At 39.9% G+C, this 23,962-nt stretch overlaps 1 protein-coding gene across 4 annotated transcripts in view; it reads left to right on the forward strand.

Annotated features, from left to right (window-relative positions):
- The first annotated feature begins 754 nt into the window (after window positions 1–754).
- The window catches only part of POLR3B (RNA polymerase III subunit B), an 87,829-nt gene continuing 64,621 nt past the window's right edge, over window positions 755–23,962 (forward strand). The window contains exons 1-10 of one of the 4 annotated variants that reach the window (XM_074871918.1): window positions 755–881; window positions 2,908–2,940; window positions 5,352–5,408; window positions 5,497–5,561; window positions 6,060–6,135; window positions 9,360–9,460; window positions 13,082–13,173; window positions 14,382–14,499; window positions 15,508–15,616; window positions 23,331–23,453. In XM_074871918.1, the coding sequence (XP_074728019.1) occupies window positions 777–881; window positions 2,908–2,940; window positions 5,352–5,408; window positions 5,497–5,561; window positions 6,060–6,135; window positions 9,360–9,460; window positions 13,082–13,173; window positions 14,382–14,499; window positions 15,508–15,616; window positions 23,331–23,453 (879 nt within the window). In that variant the 5' untranslated portion in view covers window positions 755–776. Of the gene's footprint in view, window positions 882–1,487; window positions 1,606–1,956; window positions 1,978–2,907; window positions 2,941–3,870; window positions 3,944–5,351; window positions 5,409–5,496; window positions 5,562–6,059; window positions 6,136–9,359; window positions 9,461–13,081; window positions 13,174–14,381; window positions 14,500–15,507; window positions 15,617–23,330; window positions 23,454–23,962 lie in introns of those variants that run through there. The other 3 variants (XM_074871919.1, XM_074871920.1, XM_074871921.1) reach the window with 3 other exon arrangements.

Raw genomic sequence — 23,962 nt, forward strand, 5'->3', positions numbered from 1 at the left:
TGTGTGGCAAGGTTTTGGTAGTGGGGGGCTACAGGGGTGGCTTCTGTGAGAAGCTGCTAGAAGCTGACAGAGCCAGTGCCAGCCGCCTCCGAGCTGGACCCACCGCTGGCCAAGGCCCAGCCCATCAGTGACGGTGGTAGGGCCTCTGTGATAACATATGTAAGGAGGAGGGGGAAAAAAACACCACAATGGCAGCCAGAACAGAGGAGTGAAAATATGCGAGAGAAACAACTCTGTAGACACCCAGGTCAGTGGAGGAGTTGTAAAGGAAAAGTTTCACTAAAGAATACCTGAAAAGTACATAGTGCTGAATTTTCAGATCTGTAAAATCAGAAAAAATTGCTTCTAATAAAGTCTTTTTTTTTTTTAAGTTATACAGTAGGAACAAACATTTTGGAGTAAACTTACGGCTGAAAGCTTGTGCTGTCTGATAGAGCTTGGGCTTCCTATAAGTGATAAAAAATGGGCTAAGAACTTAACCAACTCTAATAGGTGCTTGTTTCAGAAACGTAAGAAGGAACTCTTAGTCCTGTAACTCCCACTTTTAATTTATTACAGTTTTCTATTGTGGAAGTAATCACGATTTCTGATTACATACTAACCACAGCTAGCAGACCAGGTTGCAGGGTAATGCAGGTCATCGGACTGAAATAATTGTTTGGTGAGCATGTAGTTAGTTAGATGGAAGGCTGTGTAGGATGTGGCATTGCCATGTACTAAACAAACTCTCCATTCCTGTCTGCTTTAGGCAGGAAACTGAATGGAAGTGGTCTGAAATGTTGCTACTCTCATGTTTAACCTGGGCATTCATGACCAGGATATGTGGAGCCCAGACCAAAGTCAGTGAACTTTATTCACGCAGAATCTATGCCAGAGCAGATGTAAGTACTGTTTTCACACTCTGTTTTTAAAACATATGCAGCAATTATATGTGAGCTGACAAAAACTTACTGCCACAAGAATGTTCAAGGATCACTAATGTTTCTTCTTAAATCTTACACGGAAGATGAGTAGTCCCCTATTCGGGATTTTAGTGTCTCTATAGCACCAACACTTGGAAAAAAAAAAGTTTGTAGGTGATCCAGCTACAGCAATTCAACACTAAGATCGGAAAAAGACAATAATAATGCTTAAAGCTTATGCTCCACGTAGCTTTGCGTGCTAAAAATTCTAAAAAAAAACGTTTGTACCCTAATCCCTCCGTGCCCTCCTCTGTCGCCTCCACCCGCCGGCCCTTGGCCTGGTGGTTACCAGCTCCAGGATCCAGGGGGGTAACCCCCGAACGCGGAAAGGTATTAAAGTCCCCTACGAGGAGTCAGGTAACGGGTCTGGAGAGCTCGACTGCCCTCAGCACAGCCACCGCCCCCTTTCCGCGTCTGTGCGTCTGTCTGTGTGCCTACACTCCCCGCCCCGGGACTCCCTGGGCCCGGAACCTGCGGGCGCCGCGCGGGTGCGGCGGGGGGAGGCGTTTGGCTGAGACACCGCGGGTCCCTCGCCGTCAGCCTCCGCTGGGGCTTCTCTGCCGGGCTGGTGATGGAGGCGCTGGCCACGGAGCTGGGGGCCCTGACTCCGGAGCAAGTGGCGGCTCCTGTGAATACGGTGGAGGTTAGCGGCGGCCTGGGGCGGGCAGCGGGGACCGGCGGGGCGCTGGGGAAGGGGCGACGCGCGTCCGGCCCCCCGGAGGGGTTGGGCTGGGCTGAGGTGAGGCGGAAGGCGACCCCCTCCCTGCGCGCATGCGCAGCGGCCCCCACCTGCCTGCTCAGGTGGGCGCGGAGGGGTCTAGAGCGCATGCGCGGTGCCTCTGGGCGGGGGGCTCTGACCCTCACGGCGCGGCCTCGGCCTGCCTGGGTGCCGCCTGCCGCCCCTCGGCCTGTGTCCTGCAAACACGAGCAAAGAGGTGTCTGCCCTCAGTGGCAGTTCCTTTAAGGTTTGCGAACTGCCTTGCGTGGGGAGATGGGGATGAAGGCAGTGTTTCAGGTCTCTTTGGCTGGACTTTTCTGTGTAGAAAGAGCACGTCAGAAATGGCGTCTAAGAGCATGGTGCTGTGTTTTGCCATGAATAGATGCTCCTGCAGCGTGAGGGACAAAGTTACGCCACAACTACAGCATTACCATGTACTTATCAATACTGAATGTCGAACTGAAATTAGGAGGTGCTAATGCTCTGTGATTATTATAGTATACTCTCTCCTGGAGCTAAGTAATGCAGCCTCATTCTGTGCTGTCTGGTCCTCCTCACCTTTGCCTTCCACCTGCATCTCATCCCAAATGTGGGGTGGGCTCCTCATGCCATGGGGGGAGAAGGTAAGGTGATGTTCCCTGTGATCATCAAAGAATAGACATGGGGAAGACTGTGTAGGAACCTTGATATACCTATGCTTGTCAGTACTTTGTTTAGATAGTTTTGCCAAATCTCTGTAGGAGCTAGGGAACTGATGGGTTTCACAGACACTCATGTCTGGAAGTACTGCTCCCAGGACTGAGATTCTTGCATGTATTTTGTAAAGTAAAAGTTGTAGCAAGTCTTCCCTTGCTAGGAATATAATTACAGTGTTAACAGGACAAAAAAAAAAAGTTAGTTGCTCTTAAATGAGGACATGGTAGTAAGGAATTTTCTAACATATATGTACTCACATAAGTTGCTTTTAGGGAAGACAGTGTCCCATTGTGTCCTGAGTGAATACTGCATAGCACAGATGGCTTTATAAGATGATCCAAGTCATCTCCCTGCCTTGTTTTTACTCGTCTAGGTTGGCTTTGGACAGTCTTTTTTTTCTAAATGGATCTGATTGAAATAATGTTACTGTTTAAAAATAATAATAATAATAATAAAACAAACAAAAAAGCTCAACATCTTAGATGTTTGGTCACTCTTTGGAAAGATATTTCAAGCTGTTTTCTGTTACAGGAAAAATGGAGACTTCTTCCAGCATTTCTGAAGGTCAGTGTTACGCACTCATTTCATGACATGAATACTTCATCTCCTTTCTAACTTCACATTCCCCTCTTCTAGCTTTTGCAGTTTTCCAGAATACCTGTCCTCACCTGGTGTGTGGATTTTGCAATTATTTTTTTTCTAGGTCCATGCAATTATGGATAAACTTGTTACATAGATTAGTTTCTCAGTTAATTTACAGATTAATTTGTGGAGGCATCCTTTTAGAGGTTTGCATTTTTCTGTGGCTATTCTCAATGAACAATGTATATATGTAATGTTTCCAGATTATTTTACTGTTTTACTGGCACTCAAAGACCCTATTCATGGTCTTTTATATAAGACTGTGGTGTTAGGTTTGTAGTTGTGTTTGTCATAGAAAGCATAGAACCACGGATCTGGATTCTGCAAAGGCTTGAATATATGTACGTCTTCCCTCATGAAATCAGAGCTTGACTCAAAGATTACTAGTGACTTAATTTCAGTGCTACTCATATAATCTGGCATTAGTTGAAGGCACAGTTCTATATAAAATGCCATTGATGTAATAAGAGGACTAACAAACAGTTGGAACTGAGCAAGGAGAAAGGCAGTAATGAAAATTGTGTCATACAGATGGCAGGTAAAGGCTGTGATGTGCATAGGTACCTTTAGGGAATTGCCGCCACCTCTGCACCCATCATCAGTCTTCAGAAATGTTGCCCACTTCAGCAAGGTTCTTTTCAGCCTCACTTTGTTAATTCCTTTCTTTTGCAGTTTCAAAACCTGTATTTCTCTTTTTGTTGCACCCTTGAATGTTCGATCCTGGCAGGAAAACAAAGTTCAGAAGTCATTTACGGATTGTGCACGTTTTCACTTTGGTTCAGGGCTGTGGAGATGCTTCAGGGCCCTAATGAATCCTGTTTCTGTGTCTCTCCTAGCAACCACGTGAACTTCCATCACGAACTTGAGCTCGTGATATTGTCTGAATTCTTGAGTCTGTGAAGAAGGGAGGGCTGCTGATTGTGAGGTGCAATTTACTCTGTGCTTTATGCCAAGTGTATCCATCCCACATTATTTCCAGCCAGTGAACCCTTTACTTTAGGGCTGCTGCTGATGGTCTGGCCTTTCTGCTGCATGTTGGTTTATTTATGCCAGCAGTGATACGGTTACACAAAGCTGATGTTTTGCATCACAGCTTCTATAGTGGAGTTTTCTTTCAATAAAGCTGTTGATATTGCCTCATAAAAAAATGGAAAGAACTACCAGCCTGGTTTCTAGACACTAATAAATCCGTAATATTTTTTTCCTTATATCATATGATATGCAGTGTTTTTGTAAATCAGGAAAACTCTTATCTAAAGAACTTTACTCTGGAGTCATTCCTTTTTTGTCTTAACCCACAGAGGTTTCATGAAGTAGCTGGATTTGTCATTCTAAGCTTCCCATTTCTTTCTAATAATTTCAAAATGAACTGTTGCCTATCATGCAAAATATGTAAATGCATCTGTTTTCTATATGAAGTTTTAAGTCTTGTAATGTGTTAGTTGTCATGGGATGTTTCAAAGCTTAAAGCCTTCTGTGAAAGTATGTGTCTCAGTATCAACTAGCTGTCTTTCCTTTTCAAGGCTGGACTTTGCACTGTAGTTTGGATAGTTACAGCTTTTATTTCTGCAAACGCCAATCCATTAACAAAATGAATGTATTCCTTCAAGCCAACATATTTTTTTTTCTTTAATCCCAGATCATTTTATTTAGCATAACCCCCCTTCTTTTGATTGCTCTAAATGCCTTAAATCCTTGAAATGTACTGTATCAACTCATTACCTGGGGGAACGGGGTACTGTTTATTCTGTGTGATATTACCCCTAGGCATATTCTCTCTCTTCCTGCCTACAAATCAAGCTCAGATTTCTTATGAGTGTTGTGCCCTCCTGCAACTGTTTCCTTGCTTATTGACTTCTCTCTTTCACACCTCACTTCTGTTCCGTCTCCCCTGTCTCATTGTCCCTCCCTCTCATTCTTCTTTATGCCAGCTGCTCTTGTTAGGGTGCAGACAACCTCTTTCTCAAGCAGCACACATGGTTAATTACACTATAAACAACTAAAATTATTTCAGAATAATGTCAAACTGATAAAATATTTTGACTTGCAATGGCTCTTGGTTTTTATATGAATTTCAAAGTCTATTGGGTGTTTACTTTGTATAGTTACCAAATTACTTTTCTGATTCAGAGAACAGCGGCAGCTCTGGTGTAAACCTGGAAACGTGCAGTGTAGAACCAGACCGACTGCCTAGACACTTCTTGGAAGTTTGTCAACTGAAAGAATTTAGCACAGATCCAAAAGCACTTATAAATGCTTACATCTTAATTTCTGCCTTGTATGATTAATACTGTTGAAGCTAATTTTATTTGCTGCATACATGTATTTTCCAGGTGAAAGGACTTGTGAAGCAGCACATAGACTCATTCAACTATTTCATCAACGTAGAGGTATGCTTTCTTGGTGGAAAAGGGTGGTTCTTAGTACTCAGAAAAGGCACGTGATTCTATTTTTTTAATTTTTTTTTTTCCCCTCCAGATAAAGAAAATCATGAAGGCCAATGAAAAAGTTACAAGTGATGCTGACCCAATGTGGTACTTGAAGTAAGCATGAAACAATTTCCACGTCAGTAGTAGCATGCATACTATCTCATGGGCTTGTTATTGTCTATAAAATGTTTATGGGCACCTGTATAGTTATAAACCAAGAGAGTATTTTCCATGACTTACCTCTTATTTGGAGCATTAAAAGATGGGAACATTTAAAGAAAAATAATGTGAAGCAGACCTAATACCTAGCTGTTAAGAGTACCTTATGTCACCATTTTTCTGTAATCTAGTAATATTAGATGACAGATGGGAGTTTCTCTTGTCTATTTGTGAAGTTAACTTGGGGTTTATTGCATGTGTAGCTTAAATTTTAACTAATTAGAACACAGCTCAAATACAGTGAGTTACTTTGGGAAGAATCATTGCTTATTATTAATCAACCTACGGTCATCAAAGTAACTTCATTTTTCAGTATATGTAGAATTCTGCTTCCTTCAGGTTGCCTGAAAAATATTTGGCTCATTGGTCATTTTGGAACTGTTTGTATTACAGGTATCTCAATATCTATGTGGGTACTCCAGATGTGGAAGAAAGCTTCAATGTGACACGACCTGTATCACCTCATGAGGTATTAATGTTTGCATCTGGTTTTGTTTGTTTATTTGATCTGGGGAATGTCTTCGATAGTAGTTGAATATAACTTTATTTCGAGTACGTGTGTGCTACATTAGGTGATAAAATGCATGCCACCATCACTGTAGAAAGAAGCCTCAGATTTAAGCATCGTGCGATAATTTTTTAAATTTTTTTTTTAATTTTACTTTTTTTTTTCTGCCGTTTGTGAATAGCTGTATGTAGTGTTTCATGGTAGCTGTATTTGAGTGGACTTCCATGAAAGTAGTGAAAAGTATTTCTCTTGCTTAATCTTATGTCTCTCCTTATGACAGAGCTGAAGTCCTCAGACTACAGTGTAGTGTTCTTTGATGTTTTTATTAACTTCTTTTAAATATTAGCCTTGCTACTCTCTGCACTGTAGGTCGCTTCAGCCTCACTTTCCCTGCCAGTCTTCTTTGGGAATGTATCTCTTTTTTGCTCATAGTTTTTAAGTCTGAGTCAGACAGCAAACATGGAAACTTTGAGGAGGAAAAGATGGAAGTTGATAAAGTTATAAAACTGCAGAAGAACGTTAGCCTTATGGGGAGTATATTTAACCTCTTTGCACTGCTGTAAGCATGTAGGTTAACAAATGGATTGTGTACTTCTGGGATAAAGATGCATGTTGGAGAATGAAGGCTGCTGTGACTGAAATCAGTGTGTTGCTTTTGGCAGGATATAAGGTAGCTTCTGTACAAATAAGAAAGCCATAAACTCAGATAAGGTTTGGACCTTTTAAGATTGCTTCCAGTTATCTAAAGCCATTCAGTTCCCTTCAGAAATTGCCGAGGAACAAAGTATTCTTCTCCAGCTGCTGTGCTTTGAGATTTATACCACTGCAACAGAGGTACTGACAACCTCTTTTTGGCCTCAGAACGGGAACTGAGCTTGGAACTTGCACTCATTTACCTACACAGAGCCTGTTGTTGTCTGAATAAATCAGTTCACATATAAGATGCTTTTTTTCTTGCTTTTTTTCTTGATACTTGACATTGGATTGTTTTTTTTCAAGTGGTGTATGTGTCACACTTGAGACTCTTATCATGAAATACATTCTATGCTTTGGAGAAATTCTTTAAAAACAAGCCATCTAGTAGCTGCCTCTTGTGCATAGCCACGTTTCTGTCTCCAGTGACTTGACCCAAATCTCTTTTAGTTCGATGGAAAGATTTTAAGTAAGGCCAATAACTCAGCCATCAACAGTGCAGTTAAATGTAATAACAGGACAGGTCATGCGTCTTGCAAATGTGTAGCTAACATTAAATCAGTAGATACAAACATTCACAAAATGCAGTGGGAAAGATTTTTTTATCTATGAATGAAATTGCATGCAAAAAATTGTGGCCAACAGCTCATATCCAAGAACTCAGGTATTAAAATGTTTGCTTGCTTTATAACTAAAGTGACTGTACGTGCAGAAGAGGGCAAAGTGCTTCATAGAGCATATTGACCCTGAATTTAGAATAACGTACTCTTGCACCTCAGATATATCCTCATTGATGCTTCATGGTAGTGCATCATTTATCTTTTTTTTTATTTTATTAGTGTGTTATATACACGTGAAGGCCATAGTTATTTTATTACATAGGATGCTGATCAGGTCAAACCAAGGGTGCAATTTGAAAAAAAATAAACCAAACCAAACAAATTGGATGCTTATACCATTACATTTCTCTGTTAGAGGCTTATAAAATTCCTTCCCAAAAACTCCTAAAATGATCAGATTTTCATAAGGGTCTGAGTATTTTATATATTTTTAACCAAATTTGGGAGTTTTTATGTCCTTGGTTTCCTTGAAGATCAAGTTCTGCCTGTCTTTTACCTCTAGGTGTCTAACGTAAGGAGAGGTTACCTCAAGGAACGTGATACAAAAATACAAGTGCTGGAATATTACACTGTGTAATTCTTAGTTTATATCTGTGTCTTGTGTCGACAAAGCACACACAAAGAATCACAAAGCCTTTTTTTCCCCAAGTAGAACTAATGAAGCTGTCTAACTCTCCTTCTCACACAGTTCTTATGGGAGTTTCATGAACCGTTCGTACAGATGAATTTAAAGTAATTAGAAAATGGAAATATTCTCAGTTACTTTTAAATTTGGTGAAGTGGCTGGGAGCACAATGGGACCTAGTTTCCTACAAGTCATAGCTTGAAAACTGGTGGTGCACATCAGTATTTTATTACTAGAGAAGTGGTTTACTTTTTAATGTGGAGAGAAGGAGCATCCAGTTGGCAATGATTCTTGAGATATATTTTTCCATACAGTTCCATCTTCAATGCACAGCACAATCTTAATTGCCTTATATTAATGCATAATCAATACACTGAATGACTATAGAACCATAAATGTACAAGTCTGAATACTGATAAACCTATAATCCTGGAGCTCAAAGGTGTGGAATGCTCAGTGAGGTCACGAATGACCTGCTGTGAGTTGCTCTGTGTAGTCAGCAAATACAATAAATCTCATCTTGCATGAAGATAGGCAATACCTTAAGGGCTGGCTGCAGAGTCATAGAGTGAGGCTGGGGAGAGCAGACCAGAAAGAGCAGATTAGAAATGATTGAGCCTTGAGCTATATGATGTCCTAGATACGTATATATCCTGCTTCTCTTGCTGTCCAAAGAATTTGCAAACAAATTCTGGGAATCTTGTACAGGAAGTGATACTGTAGTGAGCCTTCTGTAACTCATCTTTAGAAATGGTACCATACAGTGAGATTTGCCCATTTGATTAATAAGGTAGTGCAGTGTCACTCTTGTGTTTTTTCCCTTCTATCAAACTTCATACGACAACACAACTCTTCAGCTGTTGAGAGTCTTCATATAGCAGTGTCCCTGAGCTGAGCACTCCTCAGAGCCTGTGCTATAGTGTGGTCTTTGTGTCAGCTCTGCTGATTGGGCCTGTTTGTTTAATTAAACAGTTTAGAAGTTATGTTCCACAGTGCTGGCTTCTGAAGACAGAGATCCACTGGCTGCTTTTGAAACACATAATAATTGCATTTGGGGTTTTTTTGGTTTTCTTTTAAACAGGAGTCTCTGTGAAACATAGTACAGTACCATGAAGAGCTTGGTCAAGCTTTGCTTTGCTTGATTTCTTTGTGAGGACTTACAGGAGACAGGACAAACATGGAATGTTTTAAGAGAGACTCTTCAGCCTGTAAGCCAACATCTAACCACATGATTGTTCTCCTTTTAGTGCCGCCTGAGAGACATGACTTATTCTGCCCCAATTACAGTGGACATTGAATATACACGAGGTAGCCAGAGGATCATACGCAATGCATTACCCATTGGCAGGTAAGTGTGTTGAGCTGGTATTAGTTTTCATTTGCTGCTGTGTTGGGAAGAGTTTTTACTGGAAAATAAATGTAGGCTAACCTTGCTTCCTCATTAAAAGAAACAGTGACCAGGCAAATCTTGATGAACTGCTGTACAGGATGTGATTGTTAGGTTCTGTTACAAGATTTTGTTTTGCAAAAGCTTCTGGAGATCTGTTTCCTTCCAAAGAAGGATGAATATAAGGATGGATGTTGTCTATGTTTGTATTGATATAAAACCAAAGAGGGAAATATGTGAAAGAATACTGAAGCTGCAAGTGGCATTGTTGCAAAATGAAAACAATAATGTTTGCTTTTTAGCCAAGTTACTCAGTCTTTCATACATAATATGTAAAGATACATCTGTGGAAGGTGGATGATAAAACTAGTAAAGCAAGCATTAGTTCTTCTGTACGATGTTAAGCTCTCCTTTAAAATTGGTTCAATTTAGAGCCAAGGCTGAGCTTTGTGGAGAAATGTTGAGGATTTTTTACTGGTTTTGTTCTTCTAAAGGCTGTCAAATAACTTGAGGTTATTAGTATTGTGAAGGATAGCTAATTTCTTAAAGAAAAAACAGTGTGCCATAGGGAGAAAAACAAGCTCTTACCCATACCAAAAAGGCAAAATACCTGGTAGTTCTAGCATTGATTAAAAACAAAATTCCATTTTAAAGGCAATAAAGATGTCTGTCTTTTGTAGACAAGGTTTTTTAAAGGCCAACCCTGCTAGCTTGAAGGGTCAGTGCCTTACAGAGATCGTTTACTGTGTGACTGTGCATCTTGCCAAAGATGGAACACTGGCAGGAAAGAGAAGATAGATACTTAAGGAGCTACAATTTTTGGAGTGAAAGTTTAAGCTTTCATTTAAAAAAAATACTTTAACTCTGTCAATAGAACATGATACACAGCAGTGCATTTACGAAACCAAGCTTCTGTAGCTGTGGTAACAGTTTATTGTTCTAAGTAATTTCTTAAGAAGAGTTTTTAAAAGACCATCTAAATTTGAGTCCTTGAATTATTTCATGGTGTGTGCTATAGGCAAATAAAAAAGTTTAAGTAAATGTGCATTTTCACCAAAATACATTATCAATTTGTATCAAAAGACAGAACCTTAAAGGATAAGTTATGGCTAAAAGAAGCACAACAAAAAACTACTCTAGGTATTTGTTTACATCTCTTTTTTTAAAAAAAATGTGGTGAAGAAGACTTGTAAAGCATCCATAATATACTGGAAAAGACTGCACAGCACTAGTGTGTTGCATCTTACATTAAGGTCTGTTCCTGTAAATTCTTCTCTTTCTCCTATGAAGTGAAGTCACTGCAAAAAAAAAAGTAAATATTCTCCATTAAAAATTAAAGTTATATCATCCAACTGGTTTTAAGGGCATACATGCAAAAAGTCTTCTTGCTGTTAAAAAATGTTAATATCCAGGTATTATTTCCATGGGAAATAATTTTCCTCGTCTGTCCCTAGTCTCATGATGGTTTCCTTTTGCCAGGTGAGTATATACAATGTTCTTGTTTAACATGCAGTTCAGACTGGGACAGGAAAGCTGTATGCTCTTTCCTCTGTTATTTCTGTTGTTTGGCAGAGTCACTAATAACCTATGTGTGTTAGAAACAAAAAACCCCACCTTTTGTGTCTTTAAAAAGGAAGATTTCCTTTGAATGCATAATACCATTCCAAACTAGTGTACCCATTTTCTGTGTATTTATACTGTCCTGGTTTCAGCTGGGATAGAGAAATTCAATAACTTTATTTTTCCTTTCTTAAAATTTTCTTCCTATTCTTCCTGATAACTTCAGATATTTAAAAAAATAGATTCTGTCCTCAAAAGGAGGATAACTTACTATAGTGTCTTACACTAGTTGCAAAATATTTGTTCCTTGCAAATGAAATAAAGAATGGATACTTGGTGCCATCTGTTTCACTGGAGTTTTCAGTGATGGCATTTATGTACTCCATTTTGAGTTTATGCCAACTGGTTACTGTTTCTGATATAAATAATCAATGCATTAGGCTTATTGTGTGTGTGATACAAGATTATGATAGTCATATGAAGCTTCTTATCTCTAGGAAACACTCTCAGTGAAATGACTGAAGCAAGTAGGTTATCTGTATAGAGCACTGTAGTGACAAGATAGCTTTTTATCCTCTTCAAAAATATAGAATTTTGAGTTCATCAGTTTTCTTCTAAAATATAAGAATATGAAAACGCCAAAACATTCAAATAATTGATAAGATTTGAATAAAAGAGATATAACTTCATTAGCAAGAGCTGCCTAATCTTTATTTTTATTGGTGTAATTTTGAATGGAATATCTCTGAGGTTGTGAATAGTTGCATAGTAGAACTCATGGTTAAATTTTGTCAAAATACACCTTAGCAAGGACCTGGAACATGTTACAAAGGCTGTCCACCAAGGAGTGAAATTCTGTAAACTGGATCGAAAGCCTGCTTTTGTAGAAGAGACTAAAGGACATGGAGGTCTTTTGGTAGATCTAGTGATAAGGTGTTTTATCTTGTGCAAAATGCAACTTTTGGAAGTAAAATATGCTCTCTTTCAAAAGTGTTAATGAAAAATTTGAGAGTGGAAAGGTATGTTATGGAGCTGACTATAAAAGTATTCTTTTTAATAATAACTGCAAAATCATTGCTAGTTGGTTTTGGAATAAGCCAAATCCCTAGTAAGACTGCAGTATAAACACACAAAACCAAATGAATGTGAACATTCCCTGACTTCATCACAGGGCGGTAGAATAATTTAGGTTGGAAGAGTCCTCAGGAGGTCTCTGGTACAAACTCCCGCTCAAAATGGGGTCAGCTCTGTGATCAGACCGGGTTGCTCAGTGCTTTAGCCTGTCAGGTCTTGAAGACCTCCATGGATGGGGCCTGCCCAGCTTCTCTGTGCAGCTTGTTCCACTGCTTGACTGCCCTCATGGTGAAGAAGTTTTGCCTTATATCCAGTCTTTGCATCTTTAGTTTCTCTTTTTTTCCTCCCTAAGCATAGAATTTGTTTTTAATTTTTTGGAATATTTTTCCACCCCTTCATGTTGCTTCACAAAATGCTTGCTGCAGACTTCTGTGCTAAGACACCAGAGAAATTGGAGCTACTACTGGGGAAACTTCATGCCTAGGTTATGTATTAGAGGCACTATCTGTCTGCAGCCATAAGGTGTGATTGCTATGTGGGAAATCACACCTGAACTAGCTTTTCCTAATTAAAACTGATAACAGGTTTAATGGAATGTTCTTCAGCGCAGACTGTACTGGTTTTGGGAACCAGGTGTCTTTGCACTAGTAATCATTGGCCTTGGTGACTGTGCTTGTCATGGGTGCCTGTAGTAGCTGCATAAAAATTAGATAGGAAGTCTACAGTTTCTGCCAGTAGATTTCCAATTTCAGGTCTCTTTTCAAACTACATGATCAGTGAAACAAGGTGGGATTAAAGGAAAAACCTGTTGTTCATAGCTTGCATGTGTTCTAATTATCTTAAATGTGTGTTTTCTCCAGTTTGTTTAGCATAGTTTTTGTTCTGAATTTGACTATACGTATTTTTCTATCTGAATCTAAAGTAAAATTTTGACTGGTTTTCTTGCAGAATGCCTATAATGCTGCGTAGCTCCAATTGTGTTCTTACTGGGAAAACTCCAGCAGAATTTGCCAAACTTAATGAATGTCCTTTAGATCCAGGTACGTTTGCACTCACATTCTTTTTTTTCCCATCTGTGCTTTTAGTTTTAAATCTTTTTCAGCAAAGAAATAGCTCATTGGTGTTTCCTGCCACTGTGAAGTCATGGGAACTTCTCAAGTGTATGCCCGTAACTAAAAGAAATCAACAGGCTTTTGAAAATAATAAAAAATGGTTGACAGCTTGGAATGTTTGTATTTGCAGACAGGGTTTTCAACCACAAATGATAAAAATGATAAACCAAACCAAACAAAAATGATAAACCAAAATTTTGAAAAAGTTGAGAAGTGTGTACAGTATTGTACAGTGATGTATCATATGGGGGTAGAGATGGAGTTGGTTCATGGAAATGAAGTGCATCGAGGGAGAGCGGAGTACAATGGTGTCCTCCAGAGTGGGAACTCTCGCTTAATAAAGGAAGAATAAAGTGTTATATATGATAATATTTGAAATGTAGAGATGAAGGATTATAACAAGCAACTTTGCTTTTTATTTGCTACTTTTGAAGTATGCACTAGACATATGCTGTGCTTTCTTGTGATGGCAAGATACAGTGATGTGACGTGCTGTGCTGGAGGAGCATTAATAGACAGCTACAGTTTAAGAGAGGAATCTAACATGGCTCGTGCAGATTCCTTATATTGTCTTAGATACAACAAGGGCATTAAAATACATTTTAAAAAGTAATACAAATTAAATTTCTCCCTGGGGTGCTGGAGAGAACAAGTCGGTAATTATGGAAGACTTATTCTTTTTATTTGATGCCAAGCATCTGAAATGGCCAGTTCTTTTTTGATATCCTTATGAACTACTCTTCTGGCAGGCAATATTTTTACCTAATTTGTAGAACTAACAATTCTATACCATCTTTTAATAAGTTTAACCTTACATGTTTGGGGTTCTTTTTACAGCTTTACAGTTTTTGGTCTGCCTGTGAGTTCTTTCTGTCCAAGTACTTCCCAAATAAAGTCTTAGATCCCAAATAGTCTGTGTGAGCCTAGCAAAAGATCTGTTCAGGCTAGTGGAACATTTTCCTAGTTATCATGGGTTCCACACAGAGTTTGTTCTTTACTCTGCTGAGAGTTTACTCTCCTGCTTTGTCCTTTGTGTACTTACTGTTTATTTTCTAATAATTTATATTTAAGGGCATATTGAAGGAGGCAGGTAAGGCGCAAGGGTACTGACATGCAAAATCTTTTCTGTTGAACAGGTGGCTATTTCATCGTTAAAGGTGTAGAGAAAGTCATTCTTATTCAAGAGCAGTTATCCAAAAACAGAATCATCGTGGAAGCTGATAGAAAAGGCACAGTTGGTGCTTCTGTTACCAGGTATGGTAAATGCTTGCAGTTACATAAAGGAGATAAAACCAAAGCTTTAAAAGATCATTGTTGTAGTTGAAGCAGCTATGTAGTTTTCTTCCTAGTATAGTTTTAGAGGGACATTCAGTGACCCTCTCTTGCTGCTGTCATTTTGTATGTTAAAACATCAATCCCCAAATCAGTTGATACAGTATTCCTAAAAAAATCAGTGGGAGTTGCTCAAATGCTTCAGGATTCATCCCAGACTAGGAAAAGCAAGTTCTAATTTTTAACATTACAAAGTACACTTCCTAATTGAGGGTGTTTGCTCTCATTTTGCAGCAAGTAACATCAAGTTACTGCAGTGGAAATTGGATGTAACATTTTGACTGGCTGTCTAAATCAAATCAGTATAAAATCTTTTAAAGGCAGTTGAGAAGGAAACAAAAATCAAATATTTTTGTACTACACGAATTATTGAAAATGGCAAGGTAGTCTAAATTTGGTCTTTCCTCCTTGCATGAGTTTTATTTATATTTTGTTTGCCTTTTGGTGTTTTTTTTAAGCTGCACACTGGTATAATATGGTGCTTGTCACTTGTTCAGTGTGAGGGCTGTTTTTATTTCTCCAGAGGCCTCTTACACGTCTCTCCTGGCTCCTTTACTGTTTCACAGTAAGCCTAGATGAGGTTAAACGTACAACACAAAGTACTGTTATCTCATTACTGTTGTACTTGTGCACAGTTTGACCTTGCTGGTTACATCCAAGTCGATGATAAAAGCATGCAAAGATGATTTTGAAAAGTACAGGCTTCTACTTGCTTAAGTCAAATATTGACCTTCCCCATCACAAGTGATAATACCCTATTAGCTTGGAGTTACGGGGTGATGTCTGGCTGTTTTAATGTAATTTTTAAAAGAGGAGAAAGTGGGATTAATTCAGATGAAAGATTTCTCACACTTGATAAGTTTTATACAGAAGATTTTAGGAGTGTCAGTGCAAACTTTCTGTTGGACATAATATATTTTTTAACTTCAGTTCCACTCATGAGAAGAAGAGCAGAACAAATATGGTTGTGAAACAAGGAAGATTTTACCTGAGGCACAACACTTTGTCAGAAGATATTCCCATTGCTATCATATTTAAGGTAATACAACTGTTGGTTTGGAAAAAAAAAAAGAAAAAAAAAAAAAGAAAGTGCTGTAGCTCAAGAATGAAGATTGACAGCAGCTCTCAGAAATTAATACGTACAGAAGGGCTTGTCAGGGCTTAGAGAATGCAAGCTTTTTTCCCTTGGGAAGTCATCTTTATTGTACAGCAAAAAGGAGAAAAAGCGCTGCATTTTTCTGCAAGGAGAGCATTGCTGTGCCAAGACAAATGCTGCCACCCCCTTACTGCTTTGTAAGCTCCCTCTGCACTGCTCCCTATGCTCCTGCTGCTCCAGAAGGTCAGAAGGGTTTTGGTTTCTTTTGTTATGAGCTGTTACAGTTCAGGCTCTTCATTTCTGGTTTTGGTCCCCCCCACCCCTACCTCCAACTTGTGGACTGCTGAGTAGCTCAACACCCTTTGCTTCAGATCTGGGGACATGACATAGCCATGAGCTTGTAATACATGACTTCCAGTCATAACTGTAAACAGAACTGATAGCCTTTGGTGAAGTCTTGCAATTCTTAGACCTATTCCTAAATCCTTTAAGATTACTCGAGTGGCTTGCATTTCTTGGCAGTTTACTTCCTTTATCTGTGACTGAACTCTGCCTCTCTCAGACTACTGCAGAATCCCTGCCTGACTCAGGAACACTCACCGGTATCTTCAGTGCAGTGAATGCACAGACAGGCATCGTAGCTTTGAAGCAATAAAGAGCTGTGAGAGGCATTCACCCCTGATTCTGGGCTAGAATTGGGGAGTATTTGCCCTGCCAGCTGAGCTGGTGACAGTGTCATGCCTTGGCTCTTGCTGCCTGTGAAACTGCCAGAACTGCTTTTCTTTTCCCCTCTGCTTCTCTCATTGTAATTCACTCAAGGGTGCACACAACTGGAGGCGTAACGATGACTTCTCCCTAGCTGCCCAGCAGGACTGGAAGCAGGCTGGGATCCCATCTGTCTGTGATATCGCATGCATGGGCCGCAGCCAGTAAAGGTGGTGGGTGGACAGGCACTGTCCGGCTGCTGGAGAGGAGAGCGGGGCATGGCCAGGCCTTAGGCTAGGACCTGTCCTCCCAACAGCTGGTAGCTCCTTCCTGTCCTGTGGGCTTCCTGCTGCCTGTGGGTTTGCAGCCTGGTGCACTGTGTGCGCAGAAGGAAATTGGGCAGCAGTCTTGGAGGCACTGTTCATAGGGAGGGTGGCTTAGGGCACAAAAAATGCCTCTGACTGGATCTAGCAACCTATATAAGTAAATCCTATAGCTCCCTTTTCATCTTCACTGTAATGGTTTACAGGACAGATTTGGGGATGTGATAATCACTCGAGGAAATAAATTGCCAGGAGAGGGCAGCACTTGCTCACAGCATCCAAATAGTTCTGGGAGCAGCGCTGATTTGTTGGTGTCCACAACTACAGACTTTTCTGTGTTACCACAGCTCTTTGGCTGATTGAGAGTTGTAAGAATCTGTTTTCTTGTAGGAGGTGCTTTGGGTTTGGTACTAGAAAATAGTTTAATAATTGGATTTAGATTTGAGAAACAAATGTCTGTTATCTCCGAGTAAACTGATCTCTTCAAATAGTTGGAGGAGATCATCTAGATTTAGTGATCAGTGATAAAGGAGGTTGAGCAATTACTCATGGACAGAAATGCACATAAAAGTGTCAGGATTAAGTTCACAACTTTTCTGTTGCAGGAAAGTGTTAATGTGGCTCTTAATCCATTTGCTCCCGTACCAAACAGCTGGATTCCACCTTCACTTACAGACTTTTATTACATTTTGTCACCCCCTGCTGGTATAGATAAATACCTGCTCACAGAAGAGTAACTGCTCTGGGTTATTAAATCTGAGGGTGTGGTTGTTGGGGGCTTTTTTAAGCAGCGTTGTACTGACTATTTGATCACTTTCTAACAATGCTTGCTATAAGTATCCCTCTGCCTATATGTATCTTTTATATTCTAGATAATGTTGCATAATTTTTCATTTATTTATTGAATAAAAGGTTACAGTTAGAAGCTCTTGGCAGCAGTGCTTTACAAAGATTTTATATTGATTTAATCCAGTAGCAAATTAGCTGCACCCATTTTAACTATTCTGAATGTTCCATTCTTGACTGGCACTTAACTGTGCTCCTGAGCAGTCATTTTTCTTACCTTTCCTTTAATGACATGTGAACTTCAGGGATCCTTCTGTCCACTTTTGATGAGTCTCCAGCTGGAAACTAAAAATCCCAGATAGTCTTTTCAATGGATTCTTAGGCAGGCACCAGCCTCTGATCTTTCTTTCTTGGGCATTGCTGTAATATGGTATTTGTTGTATTTAACTACTAGAAGCAAGGTTAAAAACGCTATTGTCCTGAAACTGGAAAATCCCTAACTTAGGGATTCCCATGTAACCTCAGCTCTCTCACATGGCAGTATTATACATAGGAAATTTGTTGGAAAAGCAAGGGGAATAATTTCATTCTGCTGAGACCCAAACCTTGGGTATGGAGCATGGGTCCTCCTTGTTACTATTAAGTGTTCTGCTTCTCGTAACGTGGAGATACACATCTGCAAGGGGCAAAGTTAAGCTGTACATACGACCTAAAGTCTGAAGTTTTGGTTGCCTTTGCATCCTTAACTTTTACTGGAGCAACTGCTTGTATAATTTCCCATCAAAAAATAAACTGAGAAAGCAATGACAAAAATCCATTGCTCTGCATTTCTGCCCAGACCAGCATCCAGGCTGCAACCAAGTTCCACAGATCTCTGTGTTTTGACTAAAAAAATGGCTAGTAATTGGTAGAGGGCTGCTATCCAATGCACAGGCCAGCTACAGCGGATGGTTTTGTCAGGGACTATCTGAGAGTCAGTGTGAGAAAGTTGGGCAATTTTGAATTGTCTTTCTAGTCCCAATAGCTTTAAATGACACAGTGTTCCTGCAGATGACTTAAGATGTAGATCAGGTACAGAAAATCATTGTAACTTTGTAGAAAAGAAAGCAGCTATTGGAGATCGCGGATTTAATGTCCATTTAAAGCTATTGCAACTGTAAAGTGGAGGTGTACTAATATCCCTTAGACATCTGCATCCCAAAAGCAAGGACTGTGAAGTAGGGAGCATTACCAACACCACCCACTGACAGCTGAGGCCTAAGATACAGAAACAGCTCCCTTTGACTAGAATCTAAAAGTACTTTCATGTTTTAGGCATGAGTCATGGACACATCTCAGCTGCATGCTAGGGGAAGACCTGAACATACAGTATTCCCCATCCTTTCTTTTTTTTTTCACGGGGAGGAAGGAAACCCCAGTGCATGGGCTGTGGGGAGGGTTGGAGATAGTGTGGAACTAAAGGTTCCTTGATCTCGGTAGGTGGGGGGACTGGACTATGTAGGGTCACCCTAAGGGGAGCATCTGACTTGCAGTTCATCCTTATCCGTAGTCTCTTCTAAACTGCAAGCCTGAATGACCTTGTTCTGCTGCTTTGCTTTTCTGCCACCCAGACCTGTAAGGATCTTTGTGATTGACATATTCAGAGATTTAACAGCTAGTTGTGCCAAACATATGTAAGTTGTGGTTTTGTGAAGTTTAGCACATTGACCACAGCTAGCTGAAATTTGATAGGCTACAAAAGGCATGGTCCTGGCACTATTCTAGGACAGACTCAAAGTGTCTGCTCTTCAGATGTGGGGGAGTTAGTGCTTTGTTGCTGTGCTAGCTTAAACACTTCTGCTCTAACCTTTCTTGAAAGTGACAGAAGCATTTGTGCAGCCCCTATATATGTAAATGCAGTTTTTGGTTTGAAGTAGTAATATAAATTGGACAATTTTGCCCCCAAAGTATGTCTTTGTCGAGGTTTTTAAAGGGCTGTTAACTGCCTTGTAATGGGAAACAGACACAACTAATTTGCTTCCTGCTTACTGTGTAACACTATTTCATTAGTTAATATATACATGCAACCAGAGTGGTATTTAGGATGTCCTGAGTTGACTTGAAACCCCAAGAGACTTTTGTTTTAGCTGTGTGTCAGTTGTGCATAGGTCATGTGTGAACTGTGCATAGTGGGTTTTTAGCATGTCAGGCTATGAGCTCCGTACACTACCTGGGAGGCTTGGACAGTTTTAGTTAGCAATGAGCATTAGAGGAGGTGTGGAATATTTGTGTAGTAGTTACGGGTGTTTCTGACCTGAAAAACATCAGGGTTACAGGTGAGGTGGTGCTGCTGCTTTTGCAAGGAGCTCCCTACATTGCAGGTAGTTAGAGCTGTTTTAAGGTAAGGGCTATTTTTCTTTTGGGTTTGTGATCTTGATTCATTAGACTTGAGTGAGTCCTGGGAGCTGAAGTAAATGAAGGTTGCATGCTGCACCAAAACTGGTTGGGGAAGGAAGAGAATTCTAAGTAACCGAGGGGGACTTAAAAGTTGAATTTTACAACCTGAATCACTAGGTGAAGTATCTTTAGTTTATGTGGGAGCTATAAGGAGCTGCTCTAGGACCTGCGGCAAAAGATTTGAACAGCAGGTCGAGTTTCATTTTTACAAACCTGTGTTAGTCTTGGAACTGTTAAGATGCAACTCTAGAGGAACAGCTGAATGGTGGTCTTACTGGATCTGCAGAATTATGGGTTCCCATGGCTGCAGTTTCATAGCTCGTATCTTTTGAATTATGAAAGCTGCAGACCAATTCTGCCTGTGATGTCAACCTTGAACTTCCCTGACATCTTTTTAATCCAGTCATCTGCCTGTCTCCATTCTGTAATTTAGCCTGATGGACTGCAGAACTACATTCTAGGGAAGTGCCATGGAAACGCCTAGACATCATCATTAAGACTGGAGCTGGGGGAGGAAGAGCTGGGCTCACACTCTCTCAATGCACACTCTCTCATATGTACGTGTGCACACACATACGCACATATGCACACACATGTGGAACCTGCCCAACCCTTGGAACCAGTTGACCCCAGTTGGACCACTTTCTCCTACTTGGAACTCCAGATGATATGAATATTCTGTTTGCTCTGACTTGTCTGTCATATATCCATTGACTACTAGCCTTCCAGCCATGATCTTCAACAGCCCGCTGCCATCTCCTTCCTCATCCTTTCACTGCTACTGATAAGTTATCCCCTTGCAATGTCTCCCTCTCCTCTGCCCCCTGTAAAATTATCCCTTTGTGACATTGCCTTCCAATCAAAAATAAACGAGACATCTGGTTTCCTGCTTTGCTTTTATGTTAATTCCCTTTCCCTCAGCTTTGCCCTGGGATCATGAGCACTTTAAGCATAGGACCCATTCCTGCTTCTCATGTCCTTAGTGTTTCCATAACACAAGCAACAACACAGGAATATTTTGTTACTATCCTACTGATGTTACAGGCTAATTCTGGAGTACTTTACTTTTTTTTTTTTTTTTTTTGGTAGACATGCAACACCAGGGACAAATTTACTAAAAAAGAAAATGTGAAGATTACAAATCTGATACCAGCATGGGCCTGTTGCTTGCCCTGTTAGTGTTGCTTGTAGGTGAATTTGTGTGTGCAGCTCTGCCCTTGATTGTTGAGAGTATGGAGAAGAAATATGGGTTTACTTTTAGGTTACTGTATCAGCACATCTTTTTCAGCCATTTGCCTAAGTTTTTAGTTATTACTCAAATCAATTTCCCCCAATTTGCACTTATCTAACAATATAACATATGTTGTCTGGTGGCAGATCTCAGCCTTTCCCACACACAAATTCAGAATTCTCAAGTGAATTTGCTGCTAGCAACTTCAACTGGAAAGTCTATATGGGCATAATGATATGTCCTATTTTCATCTTGTTGTCAGACTTCAGATCAGAGAATTCATCAAGTTACAAGAAATTGTCAATCCCTTTAATGTACTATGCCTCTGTTTTTTAATGGATGAAAGAGCATAATAAAACTGCAGGTTGACTTTTTTTTTTCCCCCACTTGTTTTGTTCAGTTTTTACATGACTCTTATGATCTGGTTGCCATCTTAAAATTAACCTGGTGGACAGAAGTAGGGTGGTATCAGCTTGCATTTGTTGTGCTTTGGATAAATGTATTCCTGGAATATGTGCCTAAAATGGCACAAAGATCCCCTGAATAAAATGTTCTTCGGTAGGCTAAGTGCAGTAATTGTATGAATACAGTTGCGGTTCCTAAACTGGTTTGCTGGTCAGCTATTAAGTCCTAGACACATGGAAAAAGACTATTGTGAACCTTTTATGCTTTTGTAGACTTTCTTGCGAGTCTAGCTCTCAGGTCAGGAGGGATTTTGTTAACTTCTCCGCTGAGGTTTTTTAACTACTGTGTGACCTTATTTAAAACGGTGAGGAAGCGTAATAGTATTTGAAAAACAGTCTGAACTACAGCAATATCATGGACAAATTCTGGTTCTGAGAAGAGCCTTGAGATCAGAGGGGTGACTACTTAGTGGGAGCAAATATGATGAAACACTCTTACCTGGTGAAGTAACTGTATCTTGATTTGGCACTCAAGCCTGTCCGAGATGGTGGAATTGTGATCTGTGCTTTGCACTAAACCAGCAATGTTCTCACACTGTTATGGGTGTGTGCTACTTTTGCACTGCTTTTAATTTATAATAAACCACAAGGTGAAGAGACAGAGTTTTAAGTTAAACGAACTTCACCCAACCACTTTGTTGAAAAAGAAAGAAGAAATGAAAGAAAAAAAGAAAAAAAAAAAAAGAGCTGGATACTTCAGAATTAGAGCAACAGTTTTGCAAGGGCATAGCGTTAGGTAGGTGTTAAGCAGAATGACACCCAATGAAGGCAATAAGAAAGGAAGGTATTTGTGCATTTTTGAGGAAAATGTGACTTTTTGGGACACTGCCAGTTTTTAATGAGAACCAGAATACTTGGGTCTACATAGGCCGTTATTTACAATGGTCTTTGTGGCAGGCAGCTTGAAGAATAATATGAATGCAAACGTAACTTCCTCACAAAGTTCTGAGAAACATATTATAACTCAGCCAGAAGAGGTTTAGAGAGATTATTCCATTTCTTGATATGGCAGAGCTCCAGGCAAATGTGTGAAGGGGGGAGCTTTAGCACCATCTGGAATCCACAAAGGCCTTCACTGCTGGCTGCCACCTTGAAACACTTACTGATAGAAAGATTTTTCTAAATCTGTTAAGCGCTTTCTTAGTTTATTAAGCTTTTTCCGCAATATAAAGTCTAAAAAGGTGTCCAAGGATCAGTGAAATAATAGAATGGCTTTCAAGTGGAATTGTGTAGTGAAGTCATCTTCTAAATGGAGGTAAATTGTAAACATTTCTCAAATAGGACGTGCTGCATCACAGTCAACTGAGTTTGCAAAATTGCTTGTGGTAAGAGACCATATGTAATCTTTTAAGAAATTTCACATTATTTATTGTAGATTCCGACTTGGTTTTCATTGTTGCACATGTAGGGTTGTTATTACCTGGTATTTATTTCTTTCTTAAGAAAAAACAGAAAATTTAACTCCCGTCAGTGAATTAAAAAAAGGCTCTTCAAAAAGTGTGTGTGTGTGTTCCTGCTGCTTATCAAGATTTCCATTTAACGTTCTTCCATAGCTAGAATATGTGCTGCCAGTGCCAGATGGCACAGTTTCTTAGAGAAGAACTAGCTCTTGCTTAGTAGTAATGCAGACAAACAATACCAAATTAGCATAAGCAAATGTCAGTGAGTTAACATAAAGCCTGTGCTATTTCTATCTTTTCTTCTGTTCCTAGGCCATGGGTGTTGAGAGTGACCAAGAGATTGTACAAATGATTGGCACAGAGGAACATGTGATGGCTGCATTTGCTCCTAGTCTGGAAGAATGCCAAAAAGCTCAGATTTTTACACAGATGCAGGTGTGTCTTTTCACATGGCCAGAGGCCATAAAAATCTAAAGACGGTGGGTATTGACCACTTTGCCATGTCAGCAATTGACATACACTTTGTGCTTTGAGGTTTGTTTTTTGGGGTTATTCTAAGATGAGGGTTTTTTAAGGGGACAGGACTTGTGAAAAGTCAGGCTTTGCTCTCATTGCCTAACTGAAAAAAACTCCAAAGTCAAGAAATGCTTTGTTTTCAGAGCCCAGGGTTATGTTTTAATGTATGTGACAAGTAGTGATATCCATAAGATTAGGGTTTTTTGTTGAGGATGATTCCCTTTTTTTTTTTTAAAAGGAATCGCATGCCCCATTTCGCAGAAGCCCCACTGATGTGGACGTGACCGTTTGTCTCATGAGTAGATGTTCTCCTCCAATTCTAATCTCCTGTATAAAGCCCTCAGTAATAGCCACTCTCTGTCCTGCCAAAGACTTGCCAGAATTCTCTTCAGCTCATGTGTACTTTTTTAATGAGCCAGAGCACAGCC

The sequence above is a fragment of the Strix uralensis genome, chromosome 5 (assembly GCF_047716275.1).
Source record: "Strix uralensis isolate ZFMK-TIS-50842 chromosome 5, bStrUra1, whole genome shotgun sequence".
In the NCBI taxonomy this organism is placed as follows: Eukaryota; Metazoa; Chordata; class Aves; order Strigiformes; family Strigidae; genus Strix; species Strix uralensis.